Source organism: Nerophis lumbriciformis, linkage group LG03, assembly GCF_033978685.3.
Source record: "Nerophis lumbriciformis linkage group LG03, RoL_Nlum_v2.1, whole genome shotgun sequence".
Lineage (NCBI taxonomy): Eukaryota > Metazoa > Chordata > Actinopteri > Syngnathiformes > Syngnathidae > Nerophis > Nerophis lumbriciformis.
Window position 1 is genome coordinate 28,675,997 of NC_084550.2, and position 24,808 is coordinate 28,700,804.

The 24,808-nt window shown below is 37.2% G+C and overlaps 1 protein-coding gene across 2 annotated transcripts in view; it reads left to right on the top strand.

Annotated features, from left to right (window-relative positions):
• Positions 1–20,638, top strand: part of asph (aspartate beta-hydroxylase) — a 50,227-nt gene extending 29,589 nt beyond the window's left edge. For both annotated transcript variants that reach the window (XM_061936416.2, XM_061936425.2), the window contains exons 5-10: positions 995–1,084; positions 6,167–6,271; positions 11,377–11,448; positions 12,639–12,739; positions 13,251–13,304; positions 19,519–20,638. In XM_061936416.2, coding sequence (XP_061792400.2) covers positions 995–1,084; positions 6,167–6,271; positions 11,377–11,448; positions 12,639–12,739; positions 13,251–13,304; positions 19,519–20,346 — 1,250 coding nt within the window. In that variant the 3' untranslated portion in view covers positions 20,347–20,638. The remainder of the gene's footprint in view (positions 1–994; positions 1,085–6,166; positions 6,272–11,376; positions 11,449–12,638; positions 12,740–13,250; positions 13,305–19,518) is intronic.
• The last annotated feature ends 4,170 nt before the right edge of the window (positions 20,639–24,808 follow it).

Genomic DNA, 24,808 nt, shown 5'->3' on the forward strand with positions numbered 1-24,808 from the left:
CTCCAGACAGATTTGTTTTTGTATTTTTGGTCTAATATGGCTCCTTCAACATATTGGGTTGCCGACCCCTGAGCTAGGGAATATAACAACTACTACCCAGCATGCAACGGGAGTGACGAGCATGCGCGGTAGCCCCGAAAAGTGTTGTTGCATGTCGCCAGCCAGCAGCTAAGAATGAGGTTATGAGCACGCTGTGAAAGTAAACGTCAAGAACTCAGCCAACGTCTGCATTATTTATAATTAGACAGACAACACATATACAGTGTGATTTTGTTTTCTTTACAAGGAAAGAAAAAGAAAAGTTAAAAAAAGGGAGATGTCATATATGTTGTGTATATATGTATGTGCTGCGGTTGCTTTAAGAACGTTGCGACAGCTGCCGTAAAGGAGGTGCGTTGCTAGCCTGGTTGCTATGTTTCCGGTTGGTGCTAAAAGTGTTGGTCATGTGTTTGTACCCTGCTCAAATCTCTCAGTAAACTTATTCATTGGATTATACCTTTTGTTTTGAACTTTATTACACCTTGGAGCGCTTTTTCCCGGTCCATTGTTTTTCCTGCTTTCCCTATCTGCGCCTAATGACTGAGCTACGCGACGTCATTTCTTGTGATGTCACACAGGGCATTTCCTGCGGGACGGGATTCGTTCCCAGGGATTCGAATAAAGAACCAACTCTTTTTCTTTACTATAGTGGCCTCTATAACGGGCGCCGGTTCTCAAAAAGGGATTCGAGTCCGAGGACTCGGTTCTTTTCTTGTCGAACAACCGGGAAAATCGGTTTCGAGTATCATCCCTAGTTAGCAGTTCATCCAGTCCAGTGTGTTGCTGTCCTTTGAACCCACTGATACTGATTTGTATCCAAGAAGGTTGTGTTTATAGAAATATTGCTGAATATGACATCTGTAATTGTAATAATGATATCCTCCACTCACTTGAATGATTGTTGTGTATATTGTACTTGAGTTGTGTTACCTCTGACTTGTGTCCTCTCACACAGGACTGAACCAGAAATCCGTTGAGGCTGACGTGGCTTTCCATGACTTTGCTGCCCCGGTGGTGATGTCTGAGCCTGAACCTTCAGACGAGGGTAATTACACTCACTAATTACCTTTCTGGAACTCTACTTCCCGGCTAATCATGACTAGCTTTTGGTTGGAAGCCGCACAACTGCCAACATGTACGGGTTTGTTGTACTCTGTAATAATAATAATAGATGTTATTTGTAAAAAGCACTTTACATTGAGTAAACAACCGCAAAGTGCTACAGTGTATTAAAAAAAATACAAACTAGAACAGCCAAATAGCTAAAACTAGTATGCATATATCTAAAAAAAAAGGCTTTTATAAAAAGAAGGGTTTTTAAGCCTTTTTTAATTGGCATCCACAGTCTGTGGTGCCCTCAGGTGGTCAGGGAGAGCGTTCCACAGACTGGGAGCGGCGGAGCAGAAACCCCAGTCTGTGCTAGGGCTGGGGGGATAAAAGGATGTTAATATATAACCTGGTAGACCCATAATGACTATCAATAAGTCCGTTAATCAGTTCCGTCTCTGGAACCTGGATTATTCTCCACTTTCCTCACATGCACACTCAAACCCTCATCAAACCTTGCGGAGCTAAAAGGCCTCCAGCCCGACTCCACGAACCGCTTCTCTGATTTTCCATCAAAATGACTATTCTAACACATCACATGCATTCCAGCTGCAATAACACTCCTTTTCTTTTTTAATAACCATCGTTTGTTCAGGACAAAAAAAAGCTAGCAAGCAAATGGTCGACGAGAGTTGTCGTTGAATGAATATATATATATATATATATATATATATATATATATATATATATATATATATATATATATATACCGTATTTTCCGCACTATAAGGCGCACCGGATTATTAGCCGCACCTTCAATGAATGGCATATTTCATAACTTTGTCCACCAATAAGCCGCCCCGGACTATAAGCCGCGCCTACGCTGCGCTAAAGGGAATGTCAAAAAAACAGTCAGATAGGTCAGTCAAACTTTAATAATATATTAAAAACCAGCGTTCTAACAACTCTGTTCACTCCCAAAATGTACGCAAATGTGCAATCACAAACATAGTAAAATTCAAAATAGTGCAGAGCAATAGCAACATAATGTTGCTCGAACGTTAATGTCACAACACACAAAATAAACATAGCGCTCACTTTCTGAAGTTATTCTTCATTCGTAAATCCTTCGTCTTCGGTGTCCGAAGTGAAAAGTTGGGCAAATTTACGATCCACTGGCAGATGTTGGCGTCGTCTGGCGCTGCCTCCTCGTCTTAGTGAAGGTGTGTTCGCCTTCTGTCTTCCATTGTTCCCACGCAGTTAGCAGTCTAGCTTCGAATGCCCTGTTGACACCAATATCTAGCGGCTGGAGGTCTTTTGTCAATCCACCCGGAATGACGGCGAGTATTGAATTAAGCGCGTAAGCGTGTCTCTCAATGTGCTGTTATGAGCTAGCAAATATAACAACTACACTACCCAGCATGCAACGATAGTTACGAGCATGCGCGGTAGCCCTGAGAAGTTCCCACGCAGTTAGCAGTCTAGCTGCGAATGCCCTGTTGACACCAATATCTAGCGGCTGGAGGTCTTTTGTCAATCCACCCGGAATGACGGCGAGTATTGAATTAAGCGCGTAAGCGTGTCTCTCAATGTGCTGTTATGAGCTAGCAAATATAACAACTACACTACCCAGCATGCAACGATAGTTACGAGCATGCGCGGTAGCCCTGAGAAGTTCCCACGCAGTTAGCAGTCTAGCTTCGAATGCCCTGTTGACACCAATATCTAGCGGCTGGAGGTCTTTTGTCAATCCACCCGGAATGACGGCGAGTATTGAATTAAGCGCGTAAGCGTGTCTCTCAATGTGCTGTTATGAGCTAGCAAATATAACAACTACACTACCCAGCATGCAACGATAGTTACGAGCATGCGCGGTAGCCCTGAGAAGCGTTGCTGTATGCTGGGAGTTCGAATGTGGTTATGAGCACGCTGTGAGAAAACGTTGAGAACTCAGTTAACACGCCTCGTCTGCATTATTTATAATTAGACAGACAACACACTTAATAGGAGCCATTTTGGGGTCTTTACATAAACACACAAATGGAAATGAAACGTCACATATCCCAGCATGCACCGCGCGCTTCTTCTACGGGGAAAAAAGATGGCGGCTGTTTACCGTAGTTGCGAGACCTAAACTTTATGAAAATGAATCTTAATATTTATCCATATATAAAGCGCACCGGGTTATAAGGCGCACTGTCAGCTTTTGAGAAAATTAGTGGTTTTTAGGTGCGCCTTATAGTGCGGAAAATACGGTATATATAACTGCGTGGGTTCCCTCCGAGTACTCCGGCTTCCTCCCACCTCCAAAAACATGCACCTGGGGATAGGTTGATTGGCAACACTAAATGGTCCCTAGTGTGTGAATGTGAGTGTGAATGTTGTCTGTCTATCTGTGTTGGCCCTGCGATGAGGTGGCGACTTGTCCAGGGTGTACCCCGCCTTTCGCCCGATTGTAGCTGAGATAGGCTCCAGCGCCCCCCGCGACCCCGAAGGCATTAAGCGGTAGAAAATGTATATATATATATATATATATATATATATATATATATATATACGTATACCGTATACATATATACGTTTTTATATATATATATATATATATATATATATAAAAACGTATTTTTCACGTATTTTTCAGACTTTAGAGCGCACCGGTATACAAGCCAATATTCCTGAAGAAAAAATAGTTTCCCATATATTAGCCGCACCCGACGATAAGCTGCAGATATATACCTTGTGAAATGAGTTATTTACACAGAAATGTTCTGTAAAATGTTTATTTACATACCTTAATTGTTTACAAACAACGTCTGTAACAAGGCCGTAAAACGGCTGATCAAACAAAACAGAAGTCACGGTCATGGACCCACTAGCTGTGCAAGCTAGCTCTTAATTTAGCTAAATGGACTCAAGAACGGCGTGGCGCAGTTGGGAGAGTGGCCGTGCCAGCAACCTGAGGTTTCCTGGTTCGATCCCCACCTTCTACCAACCTCGTCACGTCCGTTGTGTCCTTGAGCAAGACACTTCACCCTTGCTCCTGCTGGGTGGTGGTCAGGGCCTTGTGTGGCAGCTCCCTCCATCAGTGTGTGAATGTGTGTGTGAATGTGGAAATACTGTCAAAGCGCTTTGAGTTCCTTGAAGGTAGAAAAGCGCTATACAAGTATAACCCATTTACCATTTAATAACTCCACGGTGATGTTTTGGTGAGTTTACTGAGGGATTTGTGAAACTGAAACAATACAAAAAGAACACAAACACTTGTAAACGTGTTAGCATCTTAGCTAATTCTAAATATGCTAGCTTCATTACATTACAATAGCACATACAAATATGCATGAAAACACTCCTACAGACATCACGCTTGGGACGCATTAGTAAGTAAGAATAGTTTTAGTTATATTGTAAAACTTGCAAACGATACGAGTAGAAACGCTATGGACGGCTGGAGGACAGAGCGGCACTTCTACTTCCGGTTCATGGCTCAGTCTGAACAGAAGGGCAATGTAGCATTTCTATTGTTATTTTTCTCAGCCTTTTTACAAAGTGCAGACTTTGGCCTAATAGTAAAGAATCCTTGGCACAAATCCTTGAGAAGGTGTTGATATTTAATCCAAATCTGCGACTTCTAAAGGAATCTAGAAGGCTAAATCCTCATTCACTCTTTATTATTAAGATGTTTATAAGATGAAGAAAATGTTTATTTATATTTATAACAGAAATAAAATACAATAATTCATCAAATAAATGAGGCAAAACATTTGAAATCAATATAAACACAGACTAATCTTGATGTTGAGATCATGCAAATCATTTTTGAGAATGGCCGACCTATAAAATAAAATGAGTGCAATGGAAGAGAAGAGAATCTATTGAAAAATCCTATTTCCTTGGAACGCACCATTGCAAGAAGTTAATGGTAACTCCAGATCACAGACAGTCAGTCAATGCATCAGCAGCGCACTTTATGCAATGGCAATAAAATGACCAAATGACAAGCAATTAGAGTGAAATACACATCAAAGTGTGCATACTAGGGTTGTCCAAAATTATTATGATACTTTTCGGTACTTTTCTAAATAAAGGGGACCACAAAAAATGTCATTGTCTTTATTTGAACAAATAAATGTTACTGTACATGAAACATATGTTTATTATTGTCATTTAGTCCTTAAATAAAATAGTGAACTTGTCTTTTAGTAGTAAGTAAACAAACTAAGACTCCTAATTAGTCTGCTGGCGTATGCAGTAACATATTGTGTCATTTATACACCTACCGGTATTATTTTGTACACATTATGAGGGACAAACTGTAAAAAATGATTATTAATCTACTTGTTCATTTACTGTTAATATCTGCTTATTTTGTGTTTTAACATGTTCTATCTACACTTCTGTTAAAATGTAATAATCACTTATTCTTCTCTTCTTTGATACTTTACATTAGTTTTGGATGATACCACAAATTCGGGTATGGATCCGATACCAAGTAGTTACAGGATCATACATTGGTCATATTCAAAGTCCTCATGTGTCCAGGGACATATTTACTGACTTTATAAACATAATATACATTTTTTTTAAAGATTTTGTGACGATAAAAAATATCGATGTAATCATAGTAGTATCGACTAAATACACTACTGTATTTGGTATCATTACAGTGGATGTCAGGTGTAGATTCTCATTGTTATCCCATTGGGTTGAGTTTTTCCCTTGCCCTGATGTGGGATCTGAGCCCAGGATGTCGTTGTGGCTTGAGCAGCCCTTAGAGACACTTGTGATTTAGGCCTATATAAATAAACATTGATTGATTGATTGATTGATCCACCAATAGCGTTTGTTTACATTGTGACGCCGGTGAGCTATTGTATCCTCCTACGGTGTGTAGTGAAGCATGTTTAGTTATTCCCCGTCCTCCAGTGATAATGGTACTTGTAAGAAACTTACTTTATTTGTCGCCATGGAGGCCTTCAAAGTGTCCAGGAAAAACAACTGAAACCTTTTGGAACGATCCCGAATCCAAACGGTGATCCGGATCAGCCCCCAAATCTAATCAGATTGTGTCCTTCTGACGTAGAACTGGACCAGGAACCTGTGGACCTGACTTCCCACGATGATGAAGATGCTGCTGCTGACGAAGATGATGAAATGGAGACGCCTGATCCGGAACCTTCATCTGAGGGTAAGTGAACGCACCTTTATCTTTCCAACAATGGTGACTACTCTCTACTTCCCAGTGCCTTTGGAGTCTCCTCCCACTTTTTGTTAATTGAAGATTCAAAGTAGGTGTGGCCATGTGGTTGTTGCTGCCCTGTGATTGGCTGCTGTCCAGTCCCAGGTGCACCTAGCTGGGGTAGGCTCCAGCTCCCCCTGAACCAAGCACTGTAGAAAGTGAAGGAATGAATTAAAAGGAGAGATGTCCGATAATGGCTTTTTTTACCGATATCCGATATTCTGATATTGTCCAACTCTTAATTACCGATACCGATATCAAGCGATACCGATATATACAGTGGTGGAATAAACACATTATTATGCCTAATTTTTAGAGATGTCCGATAATGGCTTTTTTTGCCGATATTCTGATATTGTCCAACTCTTAATTAGCGATACCGATATCAACCGATACAGATATATACAGTGGTGGAATAAACACATTATTATGCCTAATTTTTAGAGATGTCCGATAATGGCTTTTTTGCCGATATCCGATATTCCGATGTTGGCCAAATCTTTATTACCGATACTGATATCAAGCGATACTGATATATACAGTGGTGGAATAAACACATTATTATGCCTAATTTTTAGAGATGTCCGATAATGGCTTTTTTTGCCGATATCCGATATTCTGATATTGTCCAACTCTTAATTACCGATACCGATATATACAGTGGTGGAATTAACACATTATGCCTCATTTTTAGAGATGTCCGATAATGGCTTTTTTTGCCGATATTCTGATATTGTCCAACTCTTAATTACCGATACTGATATCAACCAATACCGATATATACAATGGTGGCATTAACACATAATTATGCCTAATTTTTAGAGATGTCCGATGATGGCTTTTTTTGCCGATATTCTGATATTGTCCAACTCTTAATTACCGATACCGATATCAAGCGATACCGATATATACAGTGGTGGAATTAACACATTATTATGCCTAATTTTTAGAGATGTCCGATGATGGCTTTTTTTGCCGATATTCTGATATTGTCCAACTCTTAATTACCGATATCAAGCGATACCAATATACGTATATAGTTGTGGAATTAACACATTATTATGCCTAATTTTTAGAGATTTCCAATAATGGCTATTTTGCCGATATTCTGATATTGTCCAACTTTTAATTACCGATACCGATATCAATCGATACCGATATATATATATAGTTGTGGAATTAACACATTATTATGCCTAATTTTTAGAGGTGTCCGATAATGGCTTTTTTTGCGGATATTCTGATATTGTCCAACTCTTAATTACCTATATCAAGCGATACCGATATATAGAGTTGTGGAATTAACACATTATTATGCCTAATTTTTAGAGATGTCCGATAATGGCTTTTTTGCCGATATTTGATATTCTGATATTGTCCAACTCTTAATTACCTATATCAAGCGATACCGATATATAGAGTTGTGGAATTAACACATTATTATGCCTAATTTTTAGAGATGTCCGATAATGGCTTTTTTGCCGATATTTGATATTCTGATATTGTCCAACTCTTAATTACCTATATCAAGCGATACCGATATATAGAGTTGTGGAATTAACACATTATTATGCCTAATTTTTAGAGATGTCCGATGATGGCTTTTTTTGCCGATATTCTGTTATTGTCCAACTCTTAATTACCGATACCGATATCAACCAATACCGATATATACAGTGGTGGAATTAACACATTATGCCTAATTTTTAGAGATGTCCGATAATGGCTTTTTTTGCCGATATTCTGATATTGTCCAACTCTTAATTACTGATACCGATATCAAGCGATACCAATATATAGAGTGGTGGAATCAACACATTATTATACCTAATTTTTAGAGATGTCCGATAATGGCTTTATTTGCCGATATCCGATATTCTGATATTGTCCAACTCTTAATTAGCGATACCGATATCAAGCGATACCGATATACACAGTGGTGGAATTAACACATTAGTATGCCTAATTTTTAGAGATGTCCGATAATGGCTTTTTTGCCGATATTTGATATTCTGATATTGTCCAACTCTTAATTACCGATACCGATATCAACAAATACCGATATATACAGTGGTGGAATTAACACATTATGCCTAATTTTTAGAGATGTCCGATAATGGCTTTTTTGCCGATATTTGATATTCTGATATTGTCCAACTCTTAATTACCGATACCGATATCAACCAATACCGATATATACAGTGGTGGAATTAACACATTATGCCTAATTTTTAGAGATGTCCGATAATGGCTTTTTTTGCCGATATTCTGATATTGTCCAACTCTTAATTACTGATACCGATATCAACCGATACCAATATATAGAGTGGTGGAATCAACACATTATTATACCTAATTTTTAGAGATGGCCGATAATGGCTTTTTTTGCCGATATCCGATATTCTGATATTGTCCAACTCTTAATTACCGATACCGATATCAAGCGATACCGATATATACAGTGGTGGAATTAACACATTAATATGCCTAATTTTTAGAGATGTCCGATAATGGCTTCTTCTTTTTTTTGCCGATATCCGATATTCTGATATTGTCCAACTCTTAATTACCGATACCGATATCAAGCGATACCGATATATACAGTGGTGGAATCTACTCATTATTATGCCTAATTTTTAGAGATGTCCGATAATGGCTTTTTTTCCGATATTCTGATATTGTCCAACTCTTAATTACCGATACCGATATCAACCGATACAGATATATACAGTGGTGGAATTAACACATTATCATGCCTCATTTTTAGAGATGTCCGATAATGGCTTTTTTTGCCGATATTCTGATATTGTCCAACTCTTAATTACCAATACCGATATCAACCGATACCGATATATACAGTGGTGGAATTTACACATTATGCCTAATTTTTAAAGATGTCCGATAATGGCTTTTTTGTCAATATTCTGATATTGTCCAACTCTTAATTACCAATACCGATATCAACCAATACCGATATATATACAGTGGTGGAATTAACACATTATTATGCCTAATTTTTAGAGATGTCCGATAATGGCTTTTTTGCCGATATCCCATATTCCGATATTGTCCAACTCTTAATTACCGATACCGATATCAAGCGATACAGATATATATAGTTGTGGAATTAACACATTATTATGCCTAATTTTTAGAGATGGCCGATAATGGCTTTTTTTGCCGATATTCTGATATTGTCCAACTCTTAATTACCGATACCAATATCAACCAATACCGATATATACAGTGGTGGAATTAACATATTATTATGCCTAATTTTTAGAGATGTCCGATAATGGCTTTTTTTGCCGATATTCTGATATTGTCCAACTCTTAATTACCGATACCGATATCAAGCGATACCGATATATACAGTGGTGGAATTAACACATTATTATGCCTAATTTTTTAGAAATGTCCGATAATGGCTTTTTTTGCCGATATTCTGATATTGTCCAACTCTTAATTGCCGATACCGATATCAAGGGATACCGATATATATATACAGTGGTAGAATTAACACATATTTATGCCTAATTTTTAGAGATGTCTGATAATGGCTTTTTTTGCCGATATCCGATATTCTGATATTCTCCATCTCTTAATTACTGATACGGATATATACAATGGTGGAATGAACAACACATTATTATGCCTAATGTTGTTGTGATGCCCCGCTGGATGCATTAAACAATGTAACAATGTTTTCCAAAATAAATCAACTCAAGTTATGTAAAAAAAATGCCAACATGGCACTGCCATATTTATTATTGAAGTCACAAAGTGCATTATTTTTTTTAACATACCTCAAAACAGCAGCTTGGAATTTGGGACATGCAGAGGTTGAGGTGGGCGGGGTTGAGGTGGGGGGATAGGGGTAGTGGGGGGTTCTGGGTATTTGTTCTGTTGTGTTTATGTTGTGTTACGGTGCGGATGTTCTCCCAAAATGTTTGACATTCTTGTTTGGTGTGGGTTCACAGTGTGGTGCATATTTGTAACAGTGTTAAACTTGTTTATACGGCCACCCTCAGTGTGACCTGTATGGCTGTTGACCAAGTATGCTTGCATTCACTTGTGTGTGTGAAAAGCCGTAGATATTATGTGACTGGGCCGGCACGTAAAGGCAGTGCCTTTAAGGTTTATTGTACTTCTCCCTACGGGCGTTTTAATATGTCATAAATGTTACTTTTTGAAACAAATACCGATAATTATGAAACCGATAATTTCTGATATTACATTTTAAAGGCCGATAATATCGGCAGTCCGATATTATTGGACATCTCCAGTTAACAGTCAAAAACAAGATGCACCAGATAAGGGGTTCTTAACCATTTTGACTTCAGGGGCCCGACTTTTCCCCTACAATGGGGCCCGGGGCCCACTCAAATATTAATTGTCTCAAGGTTTTAATCATAATCCAAAATATTTTCCAACTTACATGCAGTGTAATGATATGGAACCATGAAAGCAAAAGAAGAGTAAATACATTTACAGTTAAGCACGGCTAAAATAGTTTCTAACAAAACTAACAATACAAATACAGTCGCGGTCAAAAGTGTACGTACACTTGTAAACATGTCATTTTTGTTTCATCTGACCACAGAAGGTCTTATCTTTGTCCATGTGATGTCGGATGAAACAAAAATGGAGCTGTTTGGCCACAATACCCAGCAATATGTTTGGAGGAGAAAAGGTGAGGCCTTTAATCCCAGAAACACCATTCCTACCGTCAAGCATGGTGGTGGTAGTATTATGCTATGGGCCTGTTTTGCTGCCAATGGAACAGCTGCTTTAAATGGGACAATGAAAAAGGAGCATTAGCTCCAAATTGTTCAGGACAAGCTAAAATCATCAGCCCTGAGGTTGGGTCTTGGGCGCAGTTGGGTGTTCAAACAGGACAATGACCCCAAACACACCTCAAAAGTGGTAAAGGAATGGCTAAATCAGGCTAGAATGAAGGTTTTAGAATGGACTTCCCAAAGTCCTGACTTAAAGGTGTAGACAATGCTGAAGAAACAAGTCCATGTCAGAAAATGGTGTTCCTTGGTCTACAGATGTTGAGGAGCCTGACCCTGTGCCTGTGGAAGATGACTGGGAAGCAGTGGACATGGACTCACTCAGAACAGGTACTAGACCCTGACCTAGGTTATTACGTCACCACACCAGAGATGACATACCTTACCACCACTTGGTGGCAGTGGAGTGTAGGGTTGGTTTTTTTATTATGATTGCGTGTATCGTGATATCAATAAAGATATCACGATACACGTAATCGTAATTGAAAAAAAACCGTGTTTCGTGGTATCTTTATTGATATCACGATACACGTAATCGTAAATAAAAAGTGCATCTTGATATCTCTTTTGATATCACGATACACGTAATCGTAAATAAAAAGTGCATCTTGATATCTCTTTTGATATCACGATACACGTAATCGTAAATAAAATGTGCATCTTGATATCTTTATTGATATCACGATACACGTGACCGTGGATAAATGTGTATCGTGATATCAATAACGATATCACAATACACCTAATCATGAATTTTAAAATCATTATCGTGATATCAATAAAGATATCACAATAAAGATTTTAAAATTTACAATACATTTAATCGTAATTTAAAAAAACGTGTATTGTGATATCTATTAATATCATTGTGATATCAATAAAGATATCACGATACACAATCGTAAATTTAAAAATCTTTTTCGTGATATCTTTATTGATACGTGATCGGATCCATACCTAAATGTGTGGTATCATCCAAAACTAATGTCAAGTATCAAAGAAGAGAAGAATAAGTGATTATTACATTTGAACAGAAGTGTAGATAGAACATGTTAAAACACAAAATTAACAGTAAATGAACAAGTGGATTAATAATCCATTTTTACAGTTTGTCCCTCATAATGTGTACAAAATAATAGGTGTATAAATGACACAATATGTTACTGCAGACTAATTAGGAGTCTTTGTTTGTTTACTTACTACTAAAAGACAAGTTCACTATTTTATTTAAGGACTAAATTACTACTAAATCACTAATCCTGGTCTCCATGGCGACAAAGTAAGTTTCTTACAAGTAGCATTATCACTGGAGGACGAGGAATAGCTAAAAATGCTTCACTATATCCCTACCATTAAAAATAAGTAACTTGGATGAGCAGCCATATCTAGATTGATGACTCTAACGCTGTAGATGCCTTTCAGCAAAAACTATTAAATCACCTGAATAGTTTTTTAAAAAATTGTACATCAAATGATCCCAACTTCTCTGCCAAAGACTGTTCTCTTCTCCTACTTTCTAGATGCTGTGCCTGAGGACTCGGCAGAAGCTGACATGGACGACTCGTTACCCGAGCAAGAAGCTGACCATGAACACATACAGGAAGCTGAAGACCCCACTGAGGTGGGGTTCTAGAAAAGCTTTAAAAAACAACATTCCGTATTTTGTACACATTATGAGGGACAAACTGTTAAAAAAAAAAAGATGATTAATCTACTTGTTCATTTACTGTTAATATCTGCTTATTTTCTGTTTTAACATGTTCTATCTACACTTCTGTTAAAATGTAATAATCACTTATTCTTCTCTTCTTTGATACTTGACATTAGTTTTGGATGATACCACACATTTAGGTATGGATGCGATACCAAGTAGTTACAGGATCATACATTGGTCATATTCAAAGTCCTCATGTGTCCAGGGACATATTTACTGACTTTATAAACATAATATGAATTAAAAAAAAAACGAAAGAAGATTTTGTGATGCTAAAAAATATGGATGTAATCATAGTAGTATCGCTTCTGTACTTGGTATCATTACAATGGATGTTAGGTGTAGATCCACCCACCGACAAGGACGTGGTCCGCTAGAGTGATGAAGCCGTCCATGACGAATCTACCTTTCTTTCCAGATACTTGAGGAGGATCCTGAGGTCCTAGAGGAGGAACTTCCTGCTGCCCAACAGGTTGGCAACACTAATAATGTCTTTGATTATTTATACATCTTTCATCATTATATTATTATATATTCTCAATAATTACATGTAATTATTAGTGAAAATAATGAATCATGTACAATGTTGACTTTCTCTTCTCACTCCATGCAAACAATCCACCACTAAAACAATGTGATGTTGCAACCAAACATGATATTTGATGCTGTTACCTGATTGGCTGTTAGCATGTCCCGCCCACTGCTCAGTGATCACTTCCTGCCTTTGTTCACGCAACCAACCTTGCTTCCATACTTCTGTTTTTTTCCCGACAAAGACGGGGGAAAAAAAGTCAAACGTTATATGGAAGGCATTTTTTTCATTACGATTACCTGTATCGTGATATCAATAAAGATATCACGATACACGTAATCGTGATTTAAAAAAAACGTGTTTCTTAAATAAAATAACTTGTATCGTGATATCTTTATTGATATCACAATACATGTAATCGTAAATAAAAAGTGCATCTTGATATCTTTATTGATATCACGATACACATGACCGTGGATAAAGAATTGTTTATTGTGATATCAATAAAGATATCAAGATGCACATAATCGTAAATTTAAAAATTGCTATCATGGTATCTTTATTGATATCACGATACATGTAGTCGTAATTAAAGAAAACGTGTATTGTGATAGCTTTATTAATATCATGATACACGTAAATCGTAAAGTTAAAAAACGTGTATCGTGATATCAATAAAGATATCACGATACACGTAATCCAAATTTTTTAAAAAGCGTGTTTCGTGGTATCTTTATTGATATCACGATATACGTAATCGTAAATAAAAAGTGCATCTTGATATCTTTATTGATATCACGATACACGTGACCGTGGATTAAAATATTGTGTATGGTGATATCAATAAAGACATCACAATACACATTATCGTAATTTTCAAAATCATTATCGTGATATCAATAAAGATATCACAATAAAGATTTTAAAATTTACGATACATTTAATCGTAATTTAAAAAAACGTGTATTGTGATATCTTTATTAATATCATGATACACGTAATCGTAAAGTAAAAAAAAACGTGTGTCGTGATATCAATAAAGATTGCAAGATACACGTAATTGTAAAAAAGTGCATCGTGATATCTTTATTGATATCACAATACACGTAATCGTAAATAAATAAAAACCTGTATCATGATATCTTTATTGATATCACAATACACGTAATCGTAAATAAAAAGTGCATCTTGATATCTTTATTGATATCACGATACACGTGACCGTGGATAAAGAATTGTTTATTGTGATATCAATAAAGATGTCAAGATGCACATAATCGTAAATTTAAAAATCGTTATCATGGTATCTTTATTGATATCACGATATATGTAATCGTAATTTAAAAAAAAAAAAACGTGTATTGTAATATCTGTATTAATATCATGATGCACGTAATCGTAAAGTTAAAAAAACGTGTATCGTGATATCAATAAAGATTTCAGGATACACGTAATAGTAAATAAAAAGTGTATCGTGATATCTTTATTAATATCATGATACACTTAATTGTAAATAAAAAACCATGTATCGTGATATCTTTATTGATATCACAATACACGTAATCGTAAATAAAAAAACATGTATCATGATATCTTTATTGATATCAGATCCATAACTAAATGTGTGGTATCATATCTTCATTGATATCACGATACATGTAATTGTAAATTAAAAGTGTATCGTGATGTCTTTATTAATATAATGATACACGTAATCGTAACTTAAAAAACGTATCGTGATATCAATAAGGATATCACTATACATGTAATCGTCAATAAAAAAACGTGTTTTGTGATATCTTTATTAATATGATATGTCATCGTAAATTTAAAAAACATATTGTGATATCAATAAAGATTTCAGGATACACATAATCATAAACAAAAAGTGTATTGTGATATCTTTATTAATATCATGATGCACGTAATCGTAAAGTTAAAAAAAGGTGTATCGTGATATCAATAAAGATTTCAGGATACACGTAATTGTAACTAAAAAGTGTATCGTGATATCTTTATTAATATGATACACATAATTGTAAATTAAAAAAAACATATATCGCAATATCTTTATTGATATCACGATACATGTAATTGTAAACAAAAAGTGTATCGTGATGTCTTTATTAATATCATGATACACGTAATCGTGACTTAAAACATGTGTATCGTGATATCAGTATACATGTAATCGTCAATAAAAAAACGTGTATTGTGATATCTTTATTAATATCATGATATATGTCATCGTAAATTTAAAAAACGTATATTGTGATATCAATAAACAAAACGTGTATCGTGATGTCTTATTAATATCATGATACACGTAATCGTAAATTTAAAAACGTGTATCGTGATATCAATAAAGATATCAAGATACATGTAAACGTAAATAAAAAAACGTGTGTTGTGATATCTTTATTAATATCATGATACACGAAATCGTACATTTTAAAAAAAGTGTATTGTGATATCAGTAAAGATGTCAGGATACACGTAATTGTAAATAAAGTGTATCGTGATATTTTTATTAATATGATACACGTAATTGTAAACAAAGGTGTATCGTGATGTCTTTATTAATCATGATACATGTAATCGCAAAGTTAAAAAAACGTGTATCGTGATATCAATAAAGATTTCAGGATACACGTAATTGTGAATAAAACCTGTTTTGCGGTATCTTTATTAATAACATGATACACGTAATCGTGTTATCGCCATAACCACTCCACACACACACATATAACAACACACACACACCCCGAGTGGGTGTGACGGACACGCAGCTTTGAACCGGAGGCCAAAGTCTCAATGGCCATACACTTTATGTGCTTTTCTGTCAGGTTCAATCACGGAACTATCTATTAAACAAGACCAGAAGCAAGGAATCAGGCAGAGACAGAGTTCAATTTTGCTCATGAGGAGAAACGTTTGGAGCTGTACACTCAGTTACAGTCTCCCACCACGCTCTGAGGCACAGCCCCACGTGCTCCTCTATTTATTGGGGAGTTCCCTAGTTAACATCACTGAGGCCGCCTCTAAAGGGAGTGGCCACACATATCACGCAAGCGGCCCCAGTATCACGATACGTGATTACGAGATTTTGGCTCTGCTTTGTCTGTGTCGAGGTACTTGAAGTCCGTCCTTAGCGGGCTAAAAGACAGAAACTGCTGCTGTGAGACAAGAAAAGTAAAAGTTGAGTACAATAGATAATGACTATAGATACAGATAGAAAAGTATAAGTTGAGTACAATAGATAATAACTATAGATACAGATAGAAAAGTACAAGTTGAGTACAATAGATAATAACTATAGCAACAGCCTTTAAGCATAAGAGTTGTGTGATAACTTATACTTCATTATTCTCAGTGTTGGGTTAGTTACTGAAAACCAGTAACTAGTTACAGTTACTAGTATACTTTATTTCAAAAATAACTCAGTTACTAACTCAGTTACTTACACCAAAAAGTAATGCGTTACTGTGAAAAGTAACTATTTAGTTACTTATATATATATATTGTTTTTTTTGTTTTTGTTTTTTTTTTAAGGCCCCATTTAATGGCCTTTTAGCCTTCATTTCAGTACTGTTATTGCACTGGAGAATAATAACACAATGTGTTGATCAACTTGACATCACTCAACTCTGCTAAGCAATGTGCTCTACATATAACACACAAACAATGTGCTCTACATACAACACACAAACAATGTGCTCTACATACAACACACAATGTGCTCTACATACGACACACAAACAATGTGCTCTACATACGACACAATGTGCTCTACATACGACACACAAACAATGTGCTCTACATACGACACACAAACAATGTGCTCTACATACGACACACAAACAATGTGCTCTACATACAACACACAAACAATGTGCTCTACATACACACAATGTGCTCTACATACAACACACACACAATGTGCTCTACATACAACACACACACAATGTGATCTACATACAACACACAAACAATGTGATCTACATACAACACACAAACAATGTGATCTACATACAACACACAATGTGCTCTACATACAACACACAATGTGGTCTACATACAACACACCATGTGGTCTACATACAACACACAAACAATGTGCTCTACATACAACACACACACAATGTGCTCTATATACAACACACACACAATGTGCTCTACATACAACACACACACAATGTGATCTACATACAACACACACACAATGTGATCTACATACAACACACAAACAACGTGATCTACATACAACACACAAACAATGTGATCTACATACAACACACAAACAATGTGCTCTACATACAACAAACAATGTGCTCTACATACAACACACAATGTGGTCTACATACAACACACAATGTGGTCTACATACAACACACAAACAATGTGCTCTACATACAACACACAATGTGCTCTACATACAACACACAAACAATGTGCTCTACATACAACACACAATGTGGTCTACATACAACACACAAACAATGTGCTCTACATACAACACACAAACAATGTGCTCTACATACAACACACAATGTGCTCTACATACAACACACAAACAATGTGCTCTACATACAACACACAAACAATGTGCTCTACATACAGCACACAATGTGCTCTACATACAACACACAAACAATGTGCTCTACATACAACACACAAACAATGTGCTCTACATACAACACACAATGTGCTCTACATACAACACACAATGTGCTCTACATACAACACACAGACATGTTTCAAAGGGCCAATTTATTTCAGGCCAGAACAAATTGACAAAACTGTTTGAAATAGCTGCAACATAACATACATAATAACAAGATAGCTGTAAAGCAAGGAAGGCACACACTACATACACAAAGCCTAACCAGGCCTTTTTTTCTCTTAAGGAATTGTGAAATAAAATCATGTCTGAAGCCCAGAACACTCTACACATTTCCCCACTTTTACTTTAGAGATAAGGAAAGATTGGCCTGGCCCACTAGCATCCTTTTTTATGTTTGAGAACTTTATAGTCTATACATTTAGAGTGATGTGATAATCAAACACTCTAGAAGTCTAGAATGAAAGAGTATATAAGAGAATTGACAGAGTGTGTGTACCTTCAGTGATGAATGATGAGCAGAGGCAGAGTTTGGAGTGTTTTCTTTCGCTCGCTTTCCATTTATATGTACTCACTGTCCAGGTGCCATCTGACGCCCGCTATCATGCTAATTAGCTGCCTGAAAGCGGGTGACTCCACAGTAGAAATAGCCTGCATGTCTTCTAGCACACGCGATGCAATGGCTCGTTAAAATCCAGCCGCTGTTGCTTCGGAGGTGAAGTGTGTCTCTCTTTACTAGTTTCGTCGAAGCACGTTGCTTTTGTAGCTGTCTCAGCAGATTTGAATTGCTAGGATAAGATCTTTGATCCAAGACACAATTTACATTTAACTCAAATGTTCTTTTCTTTGTGGTCGGCAAAAGAAAAGTAGTGAGAATATCTCCATGTTAAGAAACTCTGCTTCGGGCTTGGCCATGACGTCTTGTTAGTAAACACAGACACGCCCCCTCTTCTGCAGCGCTCCAATAAAACACACTCAGATCTTCTCAGTTTCTATCCGATACTGCGTTATTTTACGTGATTTTTTTATGTAGTAACGTATCATGTAGTAACGGTAACAGAGTTACTGAATATAAAAAATAACACGTTAGATTACTATTTACCGCCGATAGCAACGGCGTTACAGTAACATGTTAGTCCCAACACTGGTTATTCTAACATTTTCCTGGCCTCAAACTAACCCCCCCAGTAATAATAATAATATTAATAATAATAATAATAATAATACATTTTACTTATAAGGCGCCTTTCTGGGCACTCATGGACACCGTACAAAATTAAAACAATAAAATCAATTGGATAAAAACAACAAGAAAGATGGATAATATTTACAATTAATAAGCAATAAGCAGTCAGGAGTAGGTGTGTTTTGTGTCGTTATGGACTTCTCCTCTTCCCCTCCATGTTCACCTTTTTTCTTTTTTTTTTTCTTTTTTTTTTTACCCAATCAGTAACTGAATATCTATTCTTGGACAGGTTTGTCCTAAAAACGGGATTTTTGATAAAGTTCCGTCCGTCTTCTCTCTGTGCGCAGGCGTCTCCGGATCGGGAGACGGACGCGGCGGACTTGAAGGCAGCGCTGGAGGATCTGGCAGACCAAGAACCGGCCACGGAACACGTCGTCGTCGTCGATGTTGCGTCGGATGACGCTACTGAGGACTGGGCGGAGGCCGTGGACGTTGTCACGGAGTCCGAGGACCACGAGGAACGCGCCGCGGATCATGGAGACCGAGGTGAGGAGATCCTGGAGGACACGGACCACGAGGAGCATGCTGCTGAGATTGGAGACCAAGGTGAGGAGATCCTGGAGGACCAGGACCATGAGGAGCATGCTGGTGAGATAGGAGACCAAGGTGAGGAGATCCTGGAGGACCAGGACCATGAGGAGCATGCTGGTGAGGAGATCCTGGAGGACATGGACCATGAGGAGCATGCTGCTGAGAATGGAGACCAAGGTGAGGAGGACCTGGACCATGATGAGCATGCTGCTGAGAATGGAGACCAAGGTAAGGAAATCCTGGAGGACACTGAGGCAGAGGATCCAGCAGCAGAATGGTCGTACGACAAAGTTGAGGAGCCCGCTGAAGAAGAAGAAGAAGAGGTTGATCACTTAGAAGAGGCCGAAGAAAATAGAATGGGAGACGCAGCAGAAGAACCGGAGGACAGTTTTTATGATTCCATGGAAGCACACAGAGAAAATGAGGAGGAGGAGCTTGCAACCTTTGAAGCAGATGAAGAGGAGGTGCAGCCAGAAGTGGAAGAACTAGCGCAAGAAAAGGAGCCGGGTCCCTCGGACCTGGATGTGGACGTGGACGAGGAGGCAGAAGACATCTCTGCCTCTGCAGAGCGCAGTGAACAATAAGATGTTGTGATCCATCACCTGTAACACTAGTAGAGCTCCTGACCTCACTATTTGTCTTTTAATGTGAAAAGGCAGACGCTCCCGTCTGTAACTTATTGTTTTAGAGATATTTATTAACAACACCCGTCTGTGGAGACAAATGAGAAAATATGCAAAACCACCTGACTGTTTTTTTTTTTTTTGTGTGTGTGTGTGTTCCCTATCATTTTGAATTCATCTTAAGTTTAGTTTTGTGTTTGTACGTTTTTTTGGCGCTAGGGACCATTGTTGAATAAATTGTTGTTGTGATCCACTTTCTCTTTGTTGTTTGATTTCTCTTTTCTGTTTGCAAAAAAAAAAAAAAAAGGGAAAATATTTTATTTAAAAATTTAAAAAAAATAGCATAATGTAAAGGAAAAAGTGCAAATATTAAGACTTTGTTGTATTGACCCATTGCTTGTTTTTCCTTGAAATGTTTACTTTATTACTACCTAGCATGGGTTCCTTTTGGGGGGGAAGTGAATAAAAGTAATATTAAAATAGCCACAATTCTTAGGTTTTACACTATGTAAAAATGTATACTTTTTTATTTTAATCCACAATGCTTTGTGTTGTGATTTTTGTCATTTTTCTTCGAGTAATCTGGTTTTCTGCTTCCTGTTCCGCCCCTTTTTGTATTGTTGTTCCCTATTTTTGTAATAAAGACTTTTTGATATGTGGACACTGGCCTGGCTTTCTGTGTCCATGCACCTGTGACACAATGTCAAAATATAAAAAATACATTTATTATTTTTCACTGTATTTATTCTTATTTGCATGCACTGTGGTAGTACAGTTTTGAACTCACATTTTTATTCTAATTGTATTCATACTTTTTATATCCATGTATGCATTTTTACTCTGACAATCACACCACATGTCCCATTTACTCTCTGTAAAGCAGCAGTTCCATTGGCAGCAAAACAGGCCCAGAGCATAATACTACCACCACCATGCTTGACGGTAGGAATTGGTGTTCCGGGGATTAAAGGCCTCACCAAACCTATTGCTGGGTATTGTGGCCAAACAGCTCCATTTTTCTTCCATCTGACATCACATGGACAAAGATAAGACCTTCTGGAGGAAAGTTCTGTGGTCAGATTAAGTTAATTCATTAAGTTTCTGTAATTAAAGAGCCATAAATCCCATGTCCACCACCCTTTAGCTTGATTTAATTGCTACTTTTAATAGTGAGAAGTCATCAAACAGCTGTCAAGTACAAAATATTGATTAGGTGATCAATACAGCTTGACTTAATACATGAGTTCAACAGGAGAATGTGTTGTAGTTAACACTACCGTCCAGCAGGGGGCGAAATACTTAATAATACACACTTAATACATAAGTTAAACAGGAGAATGTGTTGTAGTTACCACTACCGTCCAGCAGGGGGCAAAATACTTAATAATACACACTTAATACATGAGTTAAACAGGAGAATGTGTTGTAGTTAACACTACCGTCCAGCAGGGGGCGAAATACTTAATAATACTTAATAATACACACTTAATACATGAGTTAAACAGGAGAATGTGTTGTAGTTAACACTACCGTCCAGCAGGGGCCGAAATACTTAATAATACTTAATAATACACACTTAATACATGAGTTAAACAGGATAAAGTGTTGTAGTTAACACTGCCGTCCAGCAGGGGGCAACATACTTAATAATACACACTTAATACATGAGTTCAACAGGAAAATGTGTTGTAGTTAACACTACCGTCCAGCATAGGGCAAAATACTTAATAATACTTAATAATACACACTTAATACATGAGTTAAACAGGAGAATGTGTTGTAGTGAACACTGCCGTCCAGCAGGGGGCGAAATACTTAATAATACACACTTAATACATGAGTTCAACAGGAGAATGTGTTGTAGTTAACACTACCGTCCAGCAGGGGGCGAAATACTTAATAATACACACTTAATACATGAGTTAAACAGGAGAATGTGTTGTAGTTACCACTACCGTCCAGCAGGGGGAGAAATACTTAATAATACTTAATAATACACACTTAATACATGAGTTAAACAGGAGAATGTGTTGTTGTGAACACTGCCGTCCAGCTGGGGGCAAACTACTTAATAATACTTAATAATACTTAATAATACACACTTAATACATGAGTTAAACAGGATAAAGTGTCGTAGTTAACACTGCCGTCCAGCAGGGGGCGACATACTTAATAATACACACTTAATACATGAGTTCAACAGGAAAATGTGTTGTAGTGAACACTACCGTCCAGCAGGGGGCGAAATACTTAATAATACACACTTAATACATGAGTTCAACAGGAGAATGTGTTGTAGTTAACACTACCGTCCAGCAGGGGGCGAAATACTTAATAATACGCACTTAATACATGAGTTAAACAGGATAATGTGTTGTAGTTACCACTACCGTCCAGCATGGGGCAAAATTCTTAATAATACACACTTAATGCATGAGTTAAACAGGAGGATGTGTTGTAGTGAACACTGCCGTCCAGCAGGGGGCAAAATACTTAATAATACTTAATAATACACACTTAATACACACTTAATACATGAGTTAAACAGGAGAATGTGTTGTAGTTAACACTACCGTCCAGCAGGGGGCGAAATACTTAATAATACTTAATAATACACACTTAATACATGAGTTAAACAGGATAAAGTGTTGTAGTTAACACTGCCGTCCAGCAGGGGGCGACATACTTAATAATGCACACTTAATACATGAGTTCAACAGGAAAATGTGTTGTAGTTAACACTACCGTCCAGCATAGGGCAAAATACTTAATAATACTTAATAATACACACTTAATACACACTTAATACATGAGTTAAACAGGAGAATGTGTTGTAGTGAACACTACCGTCCAGCAGGGGGCAAAATACTTAATAATACACACTTAATACATGAGTTCAACAGGAGAATGTGTTGTAGTTAACACTACCGTCCAGCAGGGGGCGAAATACTTAATAATACACACTTAATACAAGAGTTAAACAGGAGAATGTGTTGTAGTTACCTCTACCGTCCAGCAGGGGGTGAAATACTTAATAATACTTATTAATACACACTCAATACATGAGTTCAACAGGAGAATGTGTTGTAGTTAACACTACCGTCCAGCAGGGGGAAACATACTTAATAATACTCAATAATACACACTTAATACACACTTAATACATGAGTTCAACAGGAGAATGTGTTGTAGTGAACACTACCGTCCAGCAGGGGGCAACATACTTAATAATACACACTCAATACATGAGTTAAACAGGAGAATGTGTTGTAGTTAACACTACCGTCCAGCAGGGGGCAAAATACTTAATAATACACACTTAATACATGAGTTAAACAGGAGAATGTGTTGTAGTGAACACTGCCGTCCAGCAGGGGGCGAAATACTTAATAATACACACTTAATACATGAGTTAAATAGGAGAATGTGTTGTAGTTAACACTACCGTCCAGCAGGGGGCAAAATATTTAATAATACTTAATAATACACACTTAATACATGAGTTAAACGGGAGAATGTGTTGTAGTGAACACTGCCGTCCAGCAGGGGGCGAAATACTTAATAATACACACTTAATACAAGAGTTAAACAGGAGAATGTGTTGTAGTTACCTCTACCGTCCAGCAGGGGGTGAAATACTTAATAATACTTAATAATACACACTTAATACACACTTAATACATGAGTTCAACAGGAGAATGTGTTGTAGTGAACACTACCGTCCAGCAGGGGGCAACATACTTAATAATACACACTCAATACATGAGTTCAACAGGAGAATGTGTTGTAGTTAACACTACCGTCCAGCAGGGGGCAAAATACTTAATAATACTTAATAATACACACTTAATACATGAGTTAAACAGGAGAATGTGTTGTAGTTAACACTACCGTCCAGCAGGGGGCAAAATATTTAATAATACTTAATAATACACACTTAATACATGAGTTAAACGGGAGAATGTGTTGCAGTGAACACTGCCGTCCAGCAGGGTGCGAAATACTTAATGATACACACTTAATACATGAGTTCAACAGGAGAATGTGTTGTAGTTAACACTACCGTCCAGCAGGGGGAAACATACTTAATAATACTCAATAATACACACTTAATACACACTTAATACATGAGTTCAACAGGAGAATGTGTTGTAGTGAACACTACCGTCCAGCAGGGGGCAACATACTTAATAATACACACTCAATACATGAGTTCAACAGGAGAATGTGTTGTAGTTAACACTACCGTCCAGCAGGGGGCAAAATACTTAATAATACTTAATAATACACACTTAATACATGAGTTAAACAGGAGAATGTGTTGTAGTGAACACTGCCGTCCAGCAGGGGGCGAAATACTTAATAATACTTAATAATACACACTTAATACATGAGTTAAACAGGATAATGTGTTGTAGTTACC